The sequence below is a fragment of the Lissotriton helveticus genome, chromosome 2_2, assembly GCF_964261635.1.
Source record: "Lissotriton helveticus chromosome 2_2, aLisHel1.1, whole genome shotgun sequence".
Classification (NCBI taxonomy): domain Eukaryota; kingdom Metazoa; phylum Chordata; class Amphibia; order Caudata; family Salamandridae; genus Lissotriton; species Lissotriton helveticus.
This window is the reverse complement of record NC_136060.1, coordinates 135,375,514-135,393,895: the sequence shown is the minus strand read 5'-3', so window position 1 is coordinate 135,393,895 and position 18,382 is coordinate 135,375,514. Positions and strand designations below refer to the sequence as shown.

General features: G+C 46.6%; 1 protein-coding gene across 11 annotated transcripts in view; it reads right to left on the bottom strand.

Moving 5' to 3' along the window:
• The window catches only part of FRYL (FRY like transcription coactivator), a 2,496,013-nt gene that overhangs the window by 1,797,614 nt on the left and 680,017 nt on the right, over nt 1–18,382 (bottom strand). For all 11 annotated transcript variants that reach the window (XR_013608325.1, XM_078678213.1, XM_078678216.1 and 8 more), the window contains one exon: nt 8,638–8,736. Coding sequence is in view for 10 of the 11 variants with exons in the window: in XM_078678213.1 (XP_078534339.1) it covers nt 8,638–8,736 (99 nt within the window). In the remaining variant the exon portion in view is untranslated. The remainder of the gene's footprint in view (nt 1–8,637; nt 8,737–18,382) is intronic.

The following is an 18,382-nucleotide window of genomic DNA, read 5'->3' as shown; positions in this document are numbered from 1 at the left end:
GAGGGAAGTGTAGTTTTCTTCCACCTACTTATTTGCAGAAAAACAATCTTCTACCAAAAACAGTGGGGCTAAACCCCGCTTGCGCAGAAGCGCCTTCCAGTCTCTACCGACGTAATCACTCAAAGCACCTGTTTCTTGGGAGTTATACACAGCGAATTTAATCAAAAAGTGGTCTGACCAGACCAAAGGCAGAATTTCCATAATGTTAAGATGACACTCTTCAGAAAAGATCCAATCAAGTATGTGTCCCCCTTATGGGTTGCTTTCGCCACCTGCTGGTAGAGGCCAAGGCCCTCACACGAAGAATATTAAAATACCCTGAGTCAAGGGAACATTCAGCCAAAGATTGAAATCTCCCAAAATGACCAGTTTACGATGGGCAGCGGCCAAGTTAGTAAGAATCTCCAGCAGCAACTGCTGCTGAAGCACCGTAAAAGCCCCTGGGGGTCTATAGCAAATAATTCTTGTTAAAACATGGGCATGAACATTTTTAATGGCAAAGCCTAATAATTCAAATCCTTCAACCTTGTTGATGTAAATAGTGACCAAATCCCAAGAATCTTTATAGATCACCCCAATCCCCCGCCAACCCCCCCCCCCCCCCTTGCCGTCTGTCTTGGTTTGTGACATTTTATAACAGTTATACAAAAAAGGGGGGGTTTGGCCCAGGGGGACAGAGGGGGGTCGGACCTCTAACAACAAAATCGAAAAATATACCCACACCTCCAATCTTTTGAGATCAAGCTTATGATCCAAAAATAAGATAAACAACCTTGATTATGTTTATCTTGGCATTGATTTTTGCCTCTTTATTTTTGAATTATTTTTTAGAAAAAAAGGGGGGAAAAAATTGCCACAATAGGAACAATAGGTCGAAAGCTGTCAACTGTTGTTCGATGTCCATGCAAGGAGGAGGAGGCTGGACAGGTTCGGATGACAAACTGCCCTCAGCTTCTGCAACAGAAGATCCTCCCGAAGAGGCAGTCTGTTCGGAAGATCAATGGCCATGCACAGGAGGTCTTAATACCAGACTCTTCGTGCCCAATCCAGAGCCACAAGAATGACTTGCGCCCAGTCATGGTTGATTTTCTTGAGCACTCTGGGTAGAAGTGGTATATGCAGAAAGGGGTGCAGGAGGCCAAAGCTCCACTTGCGACGAAAAGCGTCACAGAGAGCGCTGCCTTGGAAACTCCAATGCACAATACTACTGACATTGTGGGTTCTTTTCAGAGGCAAAAATATCTAACTAAGGCTCTCCTGATCGCTGAAAGAGACCTTGCACCACCTCGGGATAGAGACTCTTTTTATGATAGACTAGGCACCGATGACAGAGTTTGTCTGCCCTGGCATTCAGAGAACCTGCCAGGTGGTGAACCACCAGGGAAATGTCCTGATGTTCCAGCCATGTCCAGAGGCGGAGAGCCTCTTGAGATAGGATCCACGACCCTACCCCACCCTGCTTGTTGCAGTACCACATGGCAGTGGTGTCGTCAGAGAACACCTGCACCACTTTCCCTTTGAGAGAGGAAGGGAACACCTTAAATGCCAATCAGATCACCCGGAGCTCCAAAAGGTTGATATAGAGACCGGACTCCGCCTGAGACCAGACACCTCTGATCTCCACCTCTCCCAGGTGGCCACCCGTCCCAGAAGTAACACATCCGTCACCACCGTCAGATCTGGTTGGAGAAGGGAGAGGGATCTGCCTCCGACCCAATCGCGGAATGTTAGCCACCACTGCAGTTGGTTGTGCAGTTCCCTCCAAGAATGCATGTAGCCAGCAAGATTCCCCTGCTGCTTTGCCCACTGGAAGTTCAGGTCCCACTGTAGATCCCGCATATGCCATGATCCACCAGCAGAATGCAGGAGGTCTAACAGGCTCAGAGTCATTCTCACCGAAATCCTGGATAGAGGCTGAAACATCAGAATGATTGCCCAAATAGCCTAGAATCGCTGCTCGGGAGGATAGGCTCCAAACTGGACTGTGCCCAGAATTGTCCTGCAGTAAGGGAGCGTCTGAAAGGGAATCAGGTGTGACTTGAGCAATTTGATAGTGAACCCAAGCGAGTGCAGGAGGCCTGCCATAGTCTGAAGGTGGGAAACGACAACCTGGGGCGAGCCAGTCTTCAAAAGCCATTTATCAAGATAGGGGAAGACCGACACCCTGATCTGCCCAGATGAGCTGCATCCACCGCCATCACTGTCATGGACACCCAAGGGGCACTTGTAACACCAAAGGGGAGTACAGTGAACTGAAAGTGTTCGTGCCCCACCGTGAAACGGATGTAACGTCTGTGGGCTAGCAGCACGGGGATATGGAAATAAGTATCCTTCAAGTCCAACGCTACCATCCAGTCTCCTGGGTCGAAGGCAGACAGGACCTCCTTGGCCAAAGTGAGCATTGTTAACTTCTAGAAGAAGTTGAAGTTCCTGAGGTCTAGGATAGCATGCAGGCATTTGTCCTTTTTGGGCACCAGAAAGTAGCAGGAATAACAATCATGTTCTACTTCTGGTACAGGGACCCGCTCTATGGCACCCTTGGCAAAGAGAGCCATAACTTCCTTGTGGAAAAGTGCCAAATGATCCTCCGCCATGTGGTCGTAAGGTGATGGCATGGAGGGAGGAGTAGTCTCAAAGCAGAGGGAGTAGCACATTCAGACAATCTGCAGAACCAACTTGTCCGACCTGATGGACTGACAGCGGAGGAGATGAGGCCGAATCCTGCCTCTGACTGGCTGATGGGCCTGAAACGTCAGACTAGGAAGAATTGGAGGTAGTGGCAGAGGAGGAAAGGGTGGACTGGTCTGCCCGCTGGCTGCCTGACCTGCGTGGACGCTGGGTTCCATGTCCACAGCCACACAGAGGCAGGACAGCTTGCATGAGACGGTGGCTGGTCTGGACAGGACGTGGCTGGGCAACCCTTCCGTAACCGCGAAAGGCAGACTAAGGGGGATGGGTGGTAGGCGTGAGGTCCAAGAAGCTGGCAGTAGCTCGAGATTCCTTGAAGTGCTCAAGCGCAGAGTCTTTGTCACCAAAAAGGCAAGTGCCATTGAAGGGCATGTCCATCAGGGTAGATTGGACATTCCCTGACAAGCCAGGAGTCCTCAACCAGGTATAGCGTTGTACTGTTACTGACGAGACAACCATTATGCCCAGTGAGTTAGTGGTGCCCAGTCCACAACGAGTGGTGAATTTTACTACATCTCTCCCATCCGCAAATGCCTAGGAGAGAACAGCACGGACCTCCACCGGGCACTGAGGCAACACCCGCGCAGCCGTATCCCCATCCTTATCGGCCCAAGAGGCAAGTCGCATTTACCGGCCACAATATCAAGCTGGAGGAAGAAAATACCCTCTTCCCAAGATGGTTCTGCTTCTTGGATTGCCTATTGGGAGGACAGAAGGGAATTCACCTTTTGAAGTTGAAGCTTGGAAAACCAAGCTCGCAGGGTAAGGATGTTGTGCAAGAGCAGGGCGGTGGCAGCGGACAATTGTCTTGTCCACAGGAGCCCCTGTATTGGGCTTGGAACAAGTGCTCAGAAGGATATCAGTGAGGGCTTTGTTAAAGGGTAAAGGGGGTTCTGAAGTAGAAGTCACATGGTGGAGCACCTCTGTCCGGAGGTTAGTCTTGACAGCCACCGAATGGAGCTCGAGGCCCAGGACTTCGGCTGCCCTTCTCATCACCAGTGCGAAGAGGCTTCTTCTTCCGTAGTCACGTTGGGGGGAGAATGCAACAGTGTCAGGAAGTGTCCAACCCACTGGCCTCACCCAGGACCATCTGCCAGTCCATAGGGAATTTAAGCTGGTCTGTTGAAGGGTCCAACTGCCCCTTCCATTCTTGACCACCTCCTGGCACAAAATCAACACCAGGGATGAACACAGGAACAAAGGTCCCTTCCGGCGTCGGAGCAGATGTCGGTCCGGCTCCATGTCCACATCGGGGATGAGGACGGGGTCGACGTCGACACGGTCGACTTCGGGAGCATTCCCACCTAAACCAACGTCAGGGAAGGGGCGAGTTATATTGACCAACGTTGGTGCGGATCAGACAGCCAGAGCAGAGGCCAAAGCCGCTGGCGTCAAAGGCCTGGGGCCCTCAACCGATTCCATGGGGTCCGAAGGTGCACCAGTAGAGTCGGGCTGCCCAAAGAGGAGGTGGAGGGCCTCATTACATTTCCGTAACTGAGCAGAAGACGCAATAGCTCCTGGAAAAGCTCCTGAAGGCGGAGAGTCATCTCAGAAAGACCCTCCAAGTACAGAGGTCTAGAGCGAAGACACTTCGTGCACCGCGTCGGCCGACGGACAGGGTGAAGTCGAGGAATGCCTATGATTCTTCTACCTGTTCTTGCACTTAACTGACCGCCCCAACGATTCAGAATGGGACGAGTAGTGCGGGCTCCATGACTGTTCTCTAGACCTTCCTCTCGAAGAGAGAGGGAGGGAGCGACGCAGAGCCGACCGCCAGGCCTCCAACAGTTTCCGGGACCACTCCTGCAAAGTCTTCGGATTCATGGCCCGCCAGTCAAAGCACGACTTTGAGTCGTGGTCGCGGTCACGCTCCAAGCACCAAAGGCACATGAGGTGCACATCAGTCAACCACAAAGGAAGGGAGCTACCTTGATTCCAGGAAAAAGGGACGGGGTAGCAATGAAAGAAAACACAAAGATGTCCCTTTCCAAGAAACTATGTTTGGGCATAAATCTCCGTATTGAAGAGCATACCTCAGTATGGATCATGTGCTATATCTAAAGATCCCCATCCAACAAAATTTGTACATAAAACCTTTTTTTGCAAAGACTTCAATGTCTGCTACGGATTGATACAACAAAATTCAATGAGGAAATTACACTATATAAAAAGAGTATTTATTTTATAAGAATACACATGTGTATATATATATATATATATATATATATATATATATATATATATATATATATATATAGAGAGAGAAAGAGAGAAAACATTACATTTCTTCCAAGATTAAAAACATCTTCTCATTAAAGAAGTTACAGTACATATGCAGTTAAAACATTAAGAGAAAAGAAATCTTATAAGAAGTTGACGCGGCGTTTCAGTGAACATTAATTCCTTCACCTTCTTCAGGACAAAATTTTCTAAACAGCAAAGAACATTCATTAAAACACTTATTAAAACACAAATGTATTCCAATACGAAGTGTAATTTCCTCATTGAAACTTTTTGTATCAATCCATAGCAGACATTGAAGTCTTTTTAAAAATAGGTTTATGTACAAATTTTGTAGGATGGTGATCTTTAGATATAGCACTTGATCCATACTGAGGCATGATCTTAGATACGGAGATTAATACCCAAACATAGTTCCTTAGAAAGGGATATCTTTGTGTTTTCTTGCACATCAGTCAATGACATCATTCGATGGCAGGATCTGAAGAGCTTGAAACCTGTCCTATGCTGGGACATCTAAACGACATCAGGAGTCCAAGACTCGATAAAAGGCTAGCCAAAAAACGTCAGCCAAAAAATGGCTAAGGGGTAGCTCTCTCCAGATCTTTGCCTAGGTTGGCACAGATAAAGAAAGAACTGACATCAGCGTGTCCGGGCGGCGTCTGTATCAGTCCTGCGACGTCATTTCGGGCACGCACAGCACCGACAAACAACGCCTACTGATGCTTAGGGGTACTGTTGATGACAAATCTCTGAATCCAGACTGACACCTGGGGGAAATTAGCAAGGTAAGGAATCTACAACTACAGTCTATATCAGATATTTAAAGTGCTTTCAGACTCACAGGCCATTAAAAAACAAAACCACAAATGGAGTATTCTAGAGAAGGGACGACTACATGACACAAAATATTCAGGTGGTGGCAATGAAGAAAGACAGAGGGTTCTGATGCTTGAAACTTGCAGATATGTAGCAAATTGCAGAAACTAAAGATGTTTCACCTGGAGCTGTGATTACAATAAACGGCGTGGTAGGGAACTGTACACAACTTTGTGAATGCCACTGAAAAGAAACAAAGAATATTTGCGAAAAAAAACTTCCCACTAGCTGCCCTACTGTTCGAATGTCAGAGGGCTTTTTATACTCTGACCTATGTTCTGGACAGCCAGGTCCGTAGTGCTGCCAAAGAAGATTTGCGTTCCGAAATGTATCCATACGTCCTCAATGTTGAAGGTGTGCTACCTTACATTTTACATCACCCCCTGGACAGGTAAATGTAGTACTTCAATTTCAGGTATCTGTTACTTGTGATACTTGTGTTACAGGTAAGATGTACTGATGTAATTGGAATATAGAAGACAGAAGTGTTATTTTCACCAAAGAGGTCGCACATTTGAGCAAGACTATTTCTGAAACATTACGACTGAAGGCTTTTCAAGGAAAGAAATTATATGTCCAATTTTACAAGGGAACTGCAGTTATTTTTTTATTTTTTTAAATAATGAAAATCCTTATGTGCAAGATCCAAGCAGTTTTAAACACTGCCTCCCTGACCCTGAATAATGGGTGCTCACTTAATGCATGGCGGTTCGGTTTTCGGAATCTCAGTTAGGGTGGTGAAGAAGGCTTATCCAGATCAGCATGGGATCCTGAATAAATCAACAAATTACAATTAGGGAAAAATAAAAAAGCAGTTTTCTTTGTAACACAGAAGATGAATGAACTTTCCTGACACGTAATGGCTGTGTTTGCTGTATATTCCATAAGAGGAGTCTGACAAACAAGATGGGCTAGAGCATGATTTCCCAGTCATAAAGTCAGCATCTGTTCGCAAGTAACTTCAGGACCACAAAGTATAAAAGGGAGCGCACCCTCAAAGACACCTCAGAACTACTAACTTGACAGTTATTCAAAGCTCTTTATCGCTTCTGTTTCAGGATCATACTAAGTACTTTCCGTTCATTTGCCTTTTCACTCAGTGAAATTCTTCCTTCCTTCTGCATGATAAATGATAATCTAGCTACCCTTAGATGGAGGCTTCACAGCCTTTCTAGTGATTCAATTTGAGGGGATCTCACTTTCCATGTGGAGGCCAGTGTTCTGCACATGGCCTATCAGACATTAGACCCCGCCGACGTATTCAATTGATAGTCTCCCGAGACATTGCATTTCTGCCCAAGAAGGCCACAGGATAATGTTAGAGGATATTACAAATTCAGAAACAATACACCTCTATAAGGTTTATAAAGCCCTGGTGAGATGTGAAATTTCAGACTATCTTTAGCTTGAAAAATGATGATGATCTGATTAGGAGCCCCCCCGAGTGATTACCAGTGGGTGAGATTAATGCAAGCATTCCTTCAATAACCTTGACTGTCGCAGTTTGTGACCAGAGGCTTAAAAACCTTCGCTTTAAATTCTAATATGAACCAATTTAACTAACTGGTTTCGACAACATGTTTAAGGGCATTCTTCCGTGAATCTTGTTTTTATTTTTCCTACATATATGTTTCTCATTGTAGACACACATTCCACAAACCCTGTGAAATAGGACAGGCCCCGGAAACAAAGTAAGTCATGCTTATCACTGAAGTGGTAGTCTCTGCTCTTCAGTGGTGGTTAACCCTTTGGAAGTAGGATCCGATCTTGGTGGATGTTCACAGGAGTACAAAGGTCAGTACTTTTTTCGACTCTCTGTATACCTCTCTTGATACATAAAACACAACACTAAACCTACATTTCCAGTTATCAGATCAGGCTTTTGCTCTTGAATAAGTATTAGACTGGACTTTAATGACAATAAAGAGTAACTACCCAACCTACATGGCATGACCTGAATGGACCAGAAGGGCCTAACAATACTGCACATATGCCTTTATTTACAGCCCAGGATTCGAATAACAGTGGAGTAAATGGTCTCTTAGCATTGGAGCTTTCTTGACTAAAGGTAAATTGACAGGCAACACAAATCTGAGTCTCTGGCTTAGTAGCAAAGCAACAGTAGCCATGAGTCCGAGGGACCCACTGCATCTCAACTATGGCCTTTACTATCCAATCAGAGGGCTAGAGAATCAATCTTACTTGCATATGAGGTCTTAAACATCATTATCATGCCACTTTACAGGCATAGAAAATCTCCTAAAGATAGGCCTAGGCTTAATTGTCACACAAAAGGTATGTCATAATAAAGAAAATGTATATGATGTAGAGGGCATCATTGAGAATTAAGTGTTTGAAGGTGAAAATATTAGTGATCTGGCCATGTTGTGAGAGAAGCCAAATTTTCGTATTTAAGGGCAAGTTAATTCACCTATGTAAAGTCTTAATACAGATTTTCTTTTAAAAAGGCAACTAGGTGTGAAGAAAATGGCCTATGTGGTTGTGGGGCTGGCACTAGCACCATACTCAAGTACAACAGAGGTAATCACAAAGGATAGTGGTTACAAGTTTTGCAATGCTGAAAAATGCCAAAAAGCAAAACAAACCATTTTGTCATAAAGTTATGAATGAAAGACGAAAAGCACCAAACAAATCTTGCACATAATGGGTAATATATAATGACCAGAAGGTTACATCCTCTCCAGGGAAAGTTCTGCTCTGTCATTTGCATTTCTCACAGTGGATGTGGACATTTTAGGCAATGTCATGAGTATCAACATATTTCACTAGTTCCAACATTAACTGTATACAACTCGTTGCTTAAAATACCAGAGAATGCTTCTTCCTAAGGCTTAATTCAAAGGTGGTATGATACAGCATCTCCACAAAGTTTTTCAAACATGGTACATTGACTTCATTCTTAACAGCCTAGGGGACAAAGAAGAGAAGAGATAGTATAAAATATAGGCATTGTTTTAAGTGAACAAAGATTGTGACAAGAAAAACAACTATAGGCATTCTATGTATGTATGTATGTTAAGCACAACTGGAATAAAGCACTCTTATAAAACACATTTTGGTAGTGATGCAATCTGAATTTGCAGCTCACACAGCTCATTTTTGAACATTTACTTGCCACCAGACACTAAATTTACAACTCTTTCCCTCATACTTTTAAATAGGCATCGTAAAACAGGATTTATCTCAAAGCCAAGTTACCAGCAGCAAACCAACTATTTTTCTGAATAACCAATGTTTAAAAATAGAAAAACAGTGTGTCAAATGATAGAACAGACTGTAGCAGCAACATATTTAAGTTGATTAAAATGCAAAGGTAACATTTTACATCAAACTACATATACACAGGGATATAAAATCAAGCCAAGTCGAGTTGCTACACCAAGACTAGCAGCAGGAATAAGTCGAGGCAAGAGTCAAAGTACATGGCAAAACCAGAAGCACCTCATTTCAAGTCCGTACTCCACTCCTCAAAAGACTTAATGTGGTCACTGTCCCAGATGTCCAATTATGAGGCACCAATCAAGTTCCAAACAAGGAGGTCTGTCACTATTGAAAACTGGATCAGCCTCTTCTCAGACCACAGGGGGTTTTCTGGGTTAACCTACCATCTCATCTGATACGGATGAGCATTATGTGGTAGCAGTTAAGCTCTACTAGTGTAGTGAGGGGAAGCATATAGCTTATTCAGGTTAACTGTGTCAGATTAGGCCAGTTCCAGGCTAACTGCTAAATCATCTTGTTGCCCAAAACAGTCAGTCACTTTCTATTGTTAAACGGACACCCAACAGTATGGCCTTTGTTTACTTTACCTGTATCCCCCACACATTGCAAACCACAATTGCTTCTAGGTGCTAGAGAATGGAATCTGTCTAGCAAAAGACGTTATGTTTAATAAATGACAGAATTTTGGTTTTGGTTAGACTGACCGTATCCAGTTAGTGAAGCCAAGCCAAACATGAGGACAGGTTTCTGGGGTTACAAGAGTCAGGCCCACAGTTATCTGGGGCCAGGATTGGGAGGTCACAGTTGCAGTGAACAAGTCCAATAAGCAAAGCACATTACATGTTTGCACTTGGTTCTGGGAGTGACCAGAAGACATGTCTGCTATTATTAAGGTCTGCTGGTGGCGTTTGGGGGAGTGGGGGTGTACAGCACAATTGTTTTTGTAATGTTAATTACAATTCTGTCTCTTACTGGGAATTCAGTGTAGGCTCATGTGGTAGAGTGTGTGTTTATTGGTTTTAGTCCAAATGTGCAAAGTGTAGACTGACAATTCTTGACCTAACCAGGACCCACGCTACTTAGGGGGCTGGGTGTACTAGGGGCATGAAAGAGAAGGTTTTACTCAGTAGTTTAATTTATTAAAAGGATGCTTTGACTACTGTTCCTACTTGTGGATTCAGGAGGTAATCAGGATCCCATACCATTCCCAGGAATTGTACTTTTTTTTCCCCATATAACGTGTGGTGTGGGCACAAGGTGTCAATGTTTTTGAGAAGGTGTGCTGGAGCTAGAACCATGATTTCTGTTTTGGAGACTAAGGTTTAAGGCTAGTTTTCCACATCCAGGTCTCAAAATCTTTGTTCATGGCCTTAAAATGGCTGGAAAGGCTATACATTATGAGACACATTCCCTGGGCACCCGTACTTTTGGACAGAGGTAGTAGCATGCATTAATACGACAACTCAACAAATGATCCAGTGTACTCCACTGGCCTGCTTGTTAGGGGGATTCCCATGCCCAAACAAATATACAGTTACTACCAAACTTGCCTTTGCAAAACAAGAAATTACAATGCATTGAAGAAAAGCAACAGGTGATAGTGAGGGGAACATGGTGGCCGCTGGTTTGAAGCGGTGGTGAGCTCTTCTAACCGGATGAACGGGCGAACGTAGTCGGAGCTGTTGCCTGCTCACGAAGGCTGCGGGGTTCGAGTTCTGAAGTCCCCGAGGCTCCTAGGGGAGGCTTTGTCTTTAAGGTGCACCGGCATTTTTGTGCGTCATCCCTGAACTGCTTGTTGCGGGCGTCCTCTCAGCGCAGACGGCCCCGGAAACGCAGCAAGCTACGGCGGCAGCGCTGGGTGGCATCTGGACAAAGGCGGCTGCGTGGCTCAGAAGAAGCAGTCCTGCGGCAGCAAGAGTCGGGCTCGCGCTTCAGGAGGTTTCAGTTACGGGATCACCCTGCAAGCTTTTGGCAGAACGAGCAGTATTTTCTCCAGAGGCAAAAGCAGGGGACTTTCTCCTACCGGCATCACCTGTGAAAATAGGATCTCAGAGACCTGATGAGACTGAGGATGCGAGCGGGGAGCAGAGATCCATGACCCCGGTAAGGAGCCAAGTGCAGGAAGATTCGAAAGAGGGTGCAGCAGGGAGGCAGGGTGACATCTCTAGGAAACCCCCAGGAAAGAAGGGGAGGAAAGGTAAAAGAGAGAACAAACTACAGGAGAGAATAAAAAAGTGGAACTTTTAAAGAGTCACCCAGCATAAATAGATATACATTAAGGAGCAGAGGAGTTTGGGGTGAGGAAGATCTCACAAGTTGTAGTAGGCTCAAGGGTAAAACCAAAGGTACAAGTAATCTCGTCAGCAACGTTAACGGAGTTCAGTGTGGATACGCCTTTTACCCTTGCCTCTACAGCAGAAGTACAAATAAGGCTGGAACGGAATATTGGTCCGACTCAAGTGTATAACGCCCTTAAAAATGCTAAAATAAAAACAAGGAAAAGAAAAAGTGAAAGGGAAGCCTAAAAAAGTAAAAATTACACCCTCTTTGAGCACATACTTTAAAGCCCAATTAAAATTAATCCTGAAACACGATATCTAGATAACACTTCGCCGCAAAAGCAGGAATTAAGCGGGAAAATGAATTTGACCTCAACAATTGGCTCCAGGAGGACATTATTGCACTAATACCAACAAAAAATTGCTTTGAGCCACTTGCTGGTCTGCAAAATGCTTCTGACTTAGTTTTGGATGGTATTATTTCTATGACTGGCCAAAGTGCCCATGGTCAGTTTTCCTCTTTACAATCTCCTTCAGTCCTCTTGGAAAGGATTGACGAATCAGGATCACTGCAGACACAAGAAATTACCATGTATTGGAGGGTTGCTAGGGGGCCCAGGCTGCCCAAGTGAGGTATGACCTAATTTATTGGGCACGATACAAAAGTGCATTATTATTCAAGGAAGTGAGAAGGGTGCGCGGTTCAAGTGACCAGGTCCGGGCATGTGACCACCTAGTGGATTGTCTTAAAGAATGAGCTAGAAACCCCTGCTGGTTCCCCGCTGTCTGCAGGTGACTTGGAGGTGGAGCAGGATTAGCCACGTTTCCTTACTGTAGGGTAAGGGGTGTGTGGAAATTTACTGAAAGCATATAAATGCGGTCTCCAGTTGTGTCTCTTGATCGGGAATGGAGATTACTGTATTGCATAAATTAATAAGCATGTGAGGCAGACTATAACTGTGGTAAAATGTGAATTGGATCCGGATAAATTGGAACTATTGCTTCTTGGACATGTAATATGTGAAATAATATGTTGGACTAATAACTAAAATGCCAATCTTGGTTTTTTTTTAAGCATTTTATACAGATATTGTGCCTGCACCAGGTTGTTTGTAATGAGGAAAAATACAATAATATTTTGTTTTAAAAAACTACTTTTAACCACAGATTCCTCAACTTCTGAATAGATAATAGGGCAGTACCTCCCAAAGGTGGTCAGTCTGAGGGGGTGGACTCAGGCCATTTCCCCTGCAGTCCTAAAAAGGCAAAATGTCTCTGTGGACTTGGCTGTTAAGGCAGTTGTGATGGCTAAATATATGCACTGATATCCATGTATAGCTGGGCGTCGGAGGCCCAGTGCTGGAGCACCCCTTGCCAATGCCACGTGGCAGCCTTTGCTCTGGCGGAAGGAACCCAGAGGCCCTCTTGCGCATTTTTTGCCAGGGTACAAGATGATCAACTGGAACAGGGTTAGTTGCTGCACAAACCTTCCTTTATTTTGGAGAAGCAAAGCCAAAGAAAAGCTGGTTGTGGATTTTGAACTTAATTTAAGAATTGAGAACTCCTTTTGAGTGCAATCACTGAAGCCACTCCTCCTTGTTAGGGGGATGTTACAAAGCAGGTGGGGGGACGGAGGGGTAAATGAATGGGCTGGCCCTTGGGGAAGGACAATAACGCTTTTGGCGGAATTTAAGTTCAAGTTTGCAGCACTAGTTTGTCAGGAAAATAACTGGTGAAATGCCTTGCAGCTCACTGACACAGCTTGCTGACATAATTCCAATGAGGAACACTGTTTGGACAGCTGTCGCAGAGAGCAGCTGGGCATGGGCATAAAAGGCGTGCACATTAGGATCAGAAGAACCAAGTAAAAGTCATAAAGAAAAGTGTTAGTGGAGACACACAGAAAAGCCCTTTTAGAAATGGAGAGTTGGATAACGAAGATTGGTCAAACAAGCATAGCAAGGCAAAAAGGGACTAATAATAAGATTTAACAGTGCCCACTGGACAGTCTTTCTTTGCCAGAGCCAGAAAAAAGAATGAAACATCAAATAACTTGGCCTGAAAAGGATTGCCTGATCACACCACACACTACACCTAACAATCTGAAAATATAGATTTGGTGGATTGTGCCTAGCCACAAGAATAACACCCACTATTTCAGCAGGGAAAATAGTACTGCTCAGTTGTTGCTGCTCAATATCTGCACATGGAGGTGTAGGTTGCGGAAATCCAGTGTAAGGACTATACTGGGTTGCGAAGAAAGAAGGCCCTCCTGAAGAGATAAACTGACAGTTGGTTAAATACTCCGGCTTAATCAATCTGGGTCCACTCTCATATCGGGAACTATCAACATGGTCTGAGCCCAATATTACCTGAACTTCACAACTCTGGGCAGGAGAGATAGTGGCCGTAAGGCGTACAGAAGTCTTATGACCAACTGCAGGCTGCATACATATCCCAGGGAGCCATTGCACAATAATCAAGACATTCAATCAGTACATTTGTAAAGTGCACAATTAATCCGTGAGGGTCTCAAGGGGCTGAGGGGGGGGGGGGTCCTGGGGGCGTTGCTGCTACTGCTCGAACAGCCAGGTCTTGAGGAGTCTCCTGAAGGCCAGCAGGTCCTGGGTCTGCCGTAGGCGGATGGGGAGGGTGTTCCGGGTTTTTGCTGTGAGGTGAGAGAACAATCTGCCGCCAGCGGTCGCTCTACGGATGCAGGGGACGGTGGCGAGGTCAGCGAGGCAAAGCTGGCGGTTCGGGTGTAGAAGCGGAGTCGTTCGTTGAGGTAAGCTGGTCTGATGTTTTGGAGAGCTTTGGGTGAGGTGGGTGAGGAGAATGAAGGTGATCCTCTTGTTGACGGAGAGCCAGTGTAGGTCTTTCAGGTGGGCTGTGATGTGGATGTGGCAGGGGATGTCGAGGATGAGGCGTGCAGAGGCATTCTGTATGCGTTATAGTCGTTTCTGGAGTTTGGCTGATGTTCCTGCGTAAAGAGTGTTGCCATAGTCCAGTCTGCTGCTGACGAGGGACTGGGTTGACTGTCCTTCTGGTACCGGTGTGGATCCATCTGTAGATCTTGCAGAGCATGCAGAGGGTGTTGAAGCAGGAGGAGATGGCATTCACTTAATGGGTCATTGACAAAGCGGAGTCCAGGTTGACTCCTAGGTTGCGTGCGTGGTTAGTAGGCGTCGGTGCAGCTCCCAGTGCGGCCGGCCACCATGAGTCATCCCATGCGGAGGGGGTGGATCCGATGAGGAGGACCTCCGTCTTCTCCGAGATCAGTTTCAGCCGGCTGATAGTCATTCATTTAGCGATGGCCTTCATTCCTTCGTGGAGGTTGGATTTGGCGGTGGTGGGGGCCTTGGTGAGTGAGAGGATTAGTAGGGTATCGTTGGTGTATGAGACCATGTTGAGATCGTGCGATCGGACAATGTTGGCGACCAGTGCCATGTAGATGTTGAAGAGTGTCGGCTGAGGGACTATCCTTGGGGTACGCCGCAGATGATCTTGGTGTCTTTAGAGCGGAAAGGGGGGAGGCGGACACTCTGGGTTCTGCAGGTTAGGAAGGAGGTGGTCCAGTCCAGTGCCTTGTCACAGAACCCTGCGTTGTGGAGGCATGTGCGGAGGGTGTGGTGGCAGACAGTGTCGAAGGCGGCCGAGAGGTCCAGGAGGATGAGGGCCGCGGTTTCTCAATAGTCCATCATGGCCCAGATTTAGTCGGTTGCGACGATGAGGGCTGTTTCGGTGCTGTGGTTGCTGCGGAATCCGGATTGGGACGGGTCCAGGATGTTGTTCTTTTCAAGGAAGGAGGTCAGTTGCCTGTTGACAATCTTCTCTATGACTTTAGTCGGGAACGGGAGGAGGGAGATGGGCCGGAAGTTCTTGAGGTCCTTGGGGTCAGCATTGGGGTTAGCATTGGGTTTCTTGAGTAGGGAGTTTATCTCGGCATGCTTCCAGCTCTCCGGGAAGGTGGCGGTCTCGAAGGAGCTGTTGATGATCTTGCGGAGATGTGATGCGATGGTGGAGCTTTCTTTGTTGAAGATGTGGTGCTGGCATGGGTCGGATGGTGAACCGGAGTGGATGGTGTTCATGATTTTGATGGTGTCTTCGTCGTTGACGTGGGTCCAGGAAAGCAGGGGGTCGATGTTGATGTGGCTGGGGGGGCGGTGAGTCTGAAGTGTCTTTGTCTGTCGGTGGGGGGCCTGCTTGCTGAAGCGGTCGTGGATGTCTGCGATCTTGCTGTGGAAGAAAGTGGCTAGGGAGTCGCAGAGGTCTTGTAATGTCGGGATGTCGTTGGAGCTGGGGTTGGAGAGTTCTTTTACGATGTTGAAGAGCTCTTTGCTGTTGTGTGCGTTATTGTCAATGGGCTCTTTGAAGGAGGTCCTTTTGGTGGTACGCATGAGTTGGTGGTGTCTGTGGATGGCGCTTTTGTAGGCTGTGTTGCTGCCTGGTGTCTGTTCGTGGTGCCACTTCTTCTCAAGCCTATGGCAGGCCTGCTTGGATGCCTGAAGGTCGGCGGTGAACCAGATGGCTTTTCTGTGGGTGCATCTGTTCGAGGGTTTCTTGATCGGGACAAGAGTGTTGGCGTAGTCGTCGATCCATTGTCCGAGGTTGAGGGCGGTGGAGTCGGTGTCGGTAGTGTCCGTCGGTGGGTTTCAGCGAGTGTGGTGACTAGCTGGTCTTATGTGACTTTGCAATAAGTAGCAAAATATAGTATCCAGGCAAAAGCAATGTAGATAACTGGCAAAAACTACGTATAACAAAAAGCAAACACAAGTAAAAGAAAATAATAAAACCAATCGTTATGATCACATATATAATTTAATAACATTGATAAAAATTGATAAACATGTTCGATCAAGTACAAACTCAGACAGGCAGAGATCAACTCCAGCATTGAGTTTTGGGAATCATCAAATTTCCTTTTAAACTTCTTTCTATATACTAGGGACTAGAATTGTTGATTATTGCATTCTTTCTTATGTCTCTTTTATGTAAATTTTGTACTTGATCGAACATGTTTATCAATTTTTATCAATGTTATTAAATTATATATGTGATCATAACGATTGGTTTTATTATTTTCTTTTACTTGTGTTTGCTTTTTGTTATACGTAGTTTTTGCCAGTTATCTACATTGCTTTTGCCTGGATACTATATTTTGCTACTTATTGCTTTGCCCTGATCCAGGAATCATAACTCAGTCAGGGGGTCCTTGTTTATTACCTTATGTGACTTTGCTCCAGCTGAGATGGGGGGGCCGTTGTGTGCAGTGGTGCCTGGCAGGCTTCTTGAAGGTGAAGTGGACGCAGCGGTGGTCGGTCCAGTGGAGTTCGGTGGTATGGCTGAAGGTGATGTGGTTGCTGGCTGAGAAGATGGGGTCGAGCATGTGTCCGGCGGAGTGGGTGGGAGTTGTGACTAGCTGTTTGCGTCCGAGGTTGGCATGGTTGTCGAGCAGGATGGTGGAGTTGCTGTCGTTGGTGTTCGAGGTGGAAGTTCAGGTTTCCGAGGAGGATGTAGTCCGTGGACTCAAGGCGTGCGTGCGGACGTCAGCGATGGAGTCGCTGAACTGTGGCCGGGGGGTCTGTAGATGAGAGTTCCTCGGAGGGTGGTGTTGGGGTCATTGTGGATCTGGAAGTGCAGGTGTTCGGTGGTGATAAGCGTGTCGTCGGTGCTGGTCGAGATTCTGAGGGTGGTTCTGTGGACGATGGTGATTCCTCCTCCTGTTCCATTGGTTCGGTCCCTGCAGGTGATCTTGTAGCCGTCAGGGATGGGGATGTCGGGTGCCGAGGAGGGAGTTCATCCAGGTCTCCGTCAGGAAGGCGACATCTGGAGAGGTGGAGTCGAGTAGGTCCCAGAGTTCGATGGCGTGTTTGCGGGCGGAGCGGGTGGTGAGTAGAAGGCATCGGAGGCTGTTGCGACCTACCCCGGTGGGGATGGTGGTGATTTATGAGGCTGGAGTAGCAGCACTTCCGGCAAGAGAAGGGTCCATGAGTCTGCTTCGGGGTGGCCTGGAGGCAGGTGTGTGATCGGCCGGCGTTGTGCGTGGAGGGTGCTGGCGTCACAACGGCGTCCGGTGTCGTGGCTTTCGCGGGGGCCAGGGAGTCTTGCGCTGGGCATGGTCCATGCGCAGACGGGCGCAGATGGGCTTGCCTTAGGCACGCCTTTGGCACGCCAGCTGCGCGTGGTCGCACTGCAGCTGCCATAAGAAGGGGAGGTGGGAGGGAGGATCAGCTGGGAGGCGGGAGCGATTGGGCAAGTGGAGCGGGCCGCCGGGAACTCATCGGTGGGAGAGGCGGAGAGCATTAGGAAGGGCTGAAGGGGAGAAACGGACAGAGAACGAAATACAGGGGCAGAAGGAACCAATTGTATTCCATCAACTGCAGTCACTCTACTTGTTGAAATGAAATGCCACTTGGCAGTCAGGTCTCCTGTAACAACCTAAAACAACCATTCCCTGGTGGGAGAAAGAAAGGCCTTCAAAGGCAACCGATTGGTGTAGAGCCGTGGGCTGATATGGAGCTTCTACTCAACTGGAGATAAAGGGCCCACGCCTCACAGATGGCCACCCTAATCCAGAGAGCATGCATTTATCCTCACTGAGTTCTGCCATTCACATATCTAAACACCAATGTGGGCATAAAGTAGAACTACAATCTGGCACTCCTATGACTCCACCAAAATACAAAAGGTGTGCCTGCAGGACGGACACATGAAAGTATGCATCATGCTAAGAAAGGAAAATGCTACTTACCAGTATGCATCTGTTCTTGGCATGTAGAGCTGCAAAGCTACGCACTGTGCACAGATCGCCGCCTAGTGTTTGACCCGGATGTTTTCAGTTGTTTTTGTCCTGATAAGTCTTAGGAAGTCACGAGATAGGCGACTCCTCCTTCGGATTACACTGCTCATGGGCATCGGCTCCATCCTTAGATTGTTTTTCGCCAGCAATGAAATGATGGAGTTTTGTAAGAAACAGGAAGGATGCTCATGTAAGCCATATCTAATTAAGATAAAACTGGAACAGATAAAGGTAGCCGGGAGGTGGGTGGGCG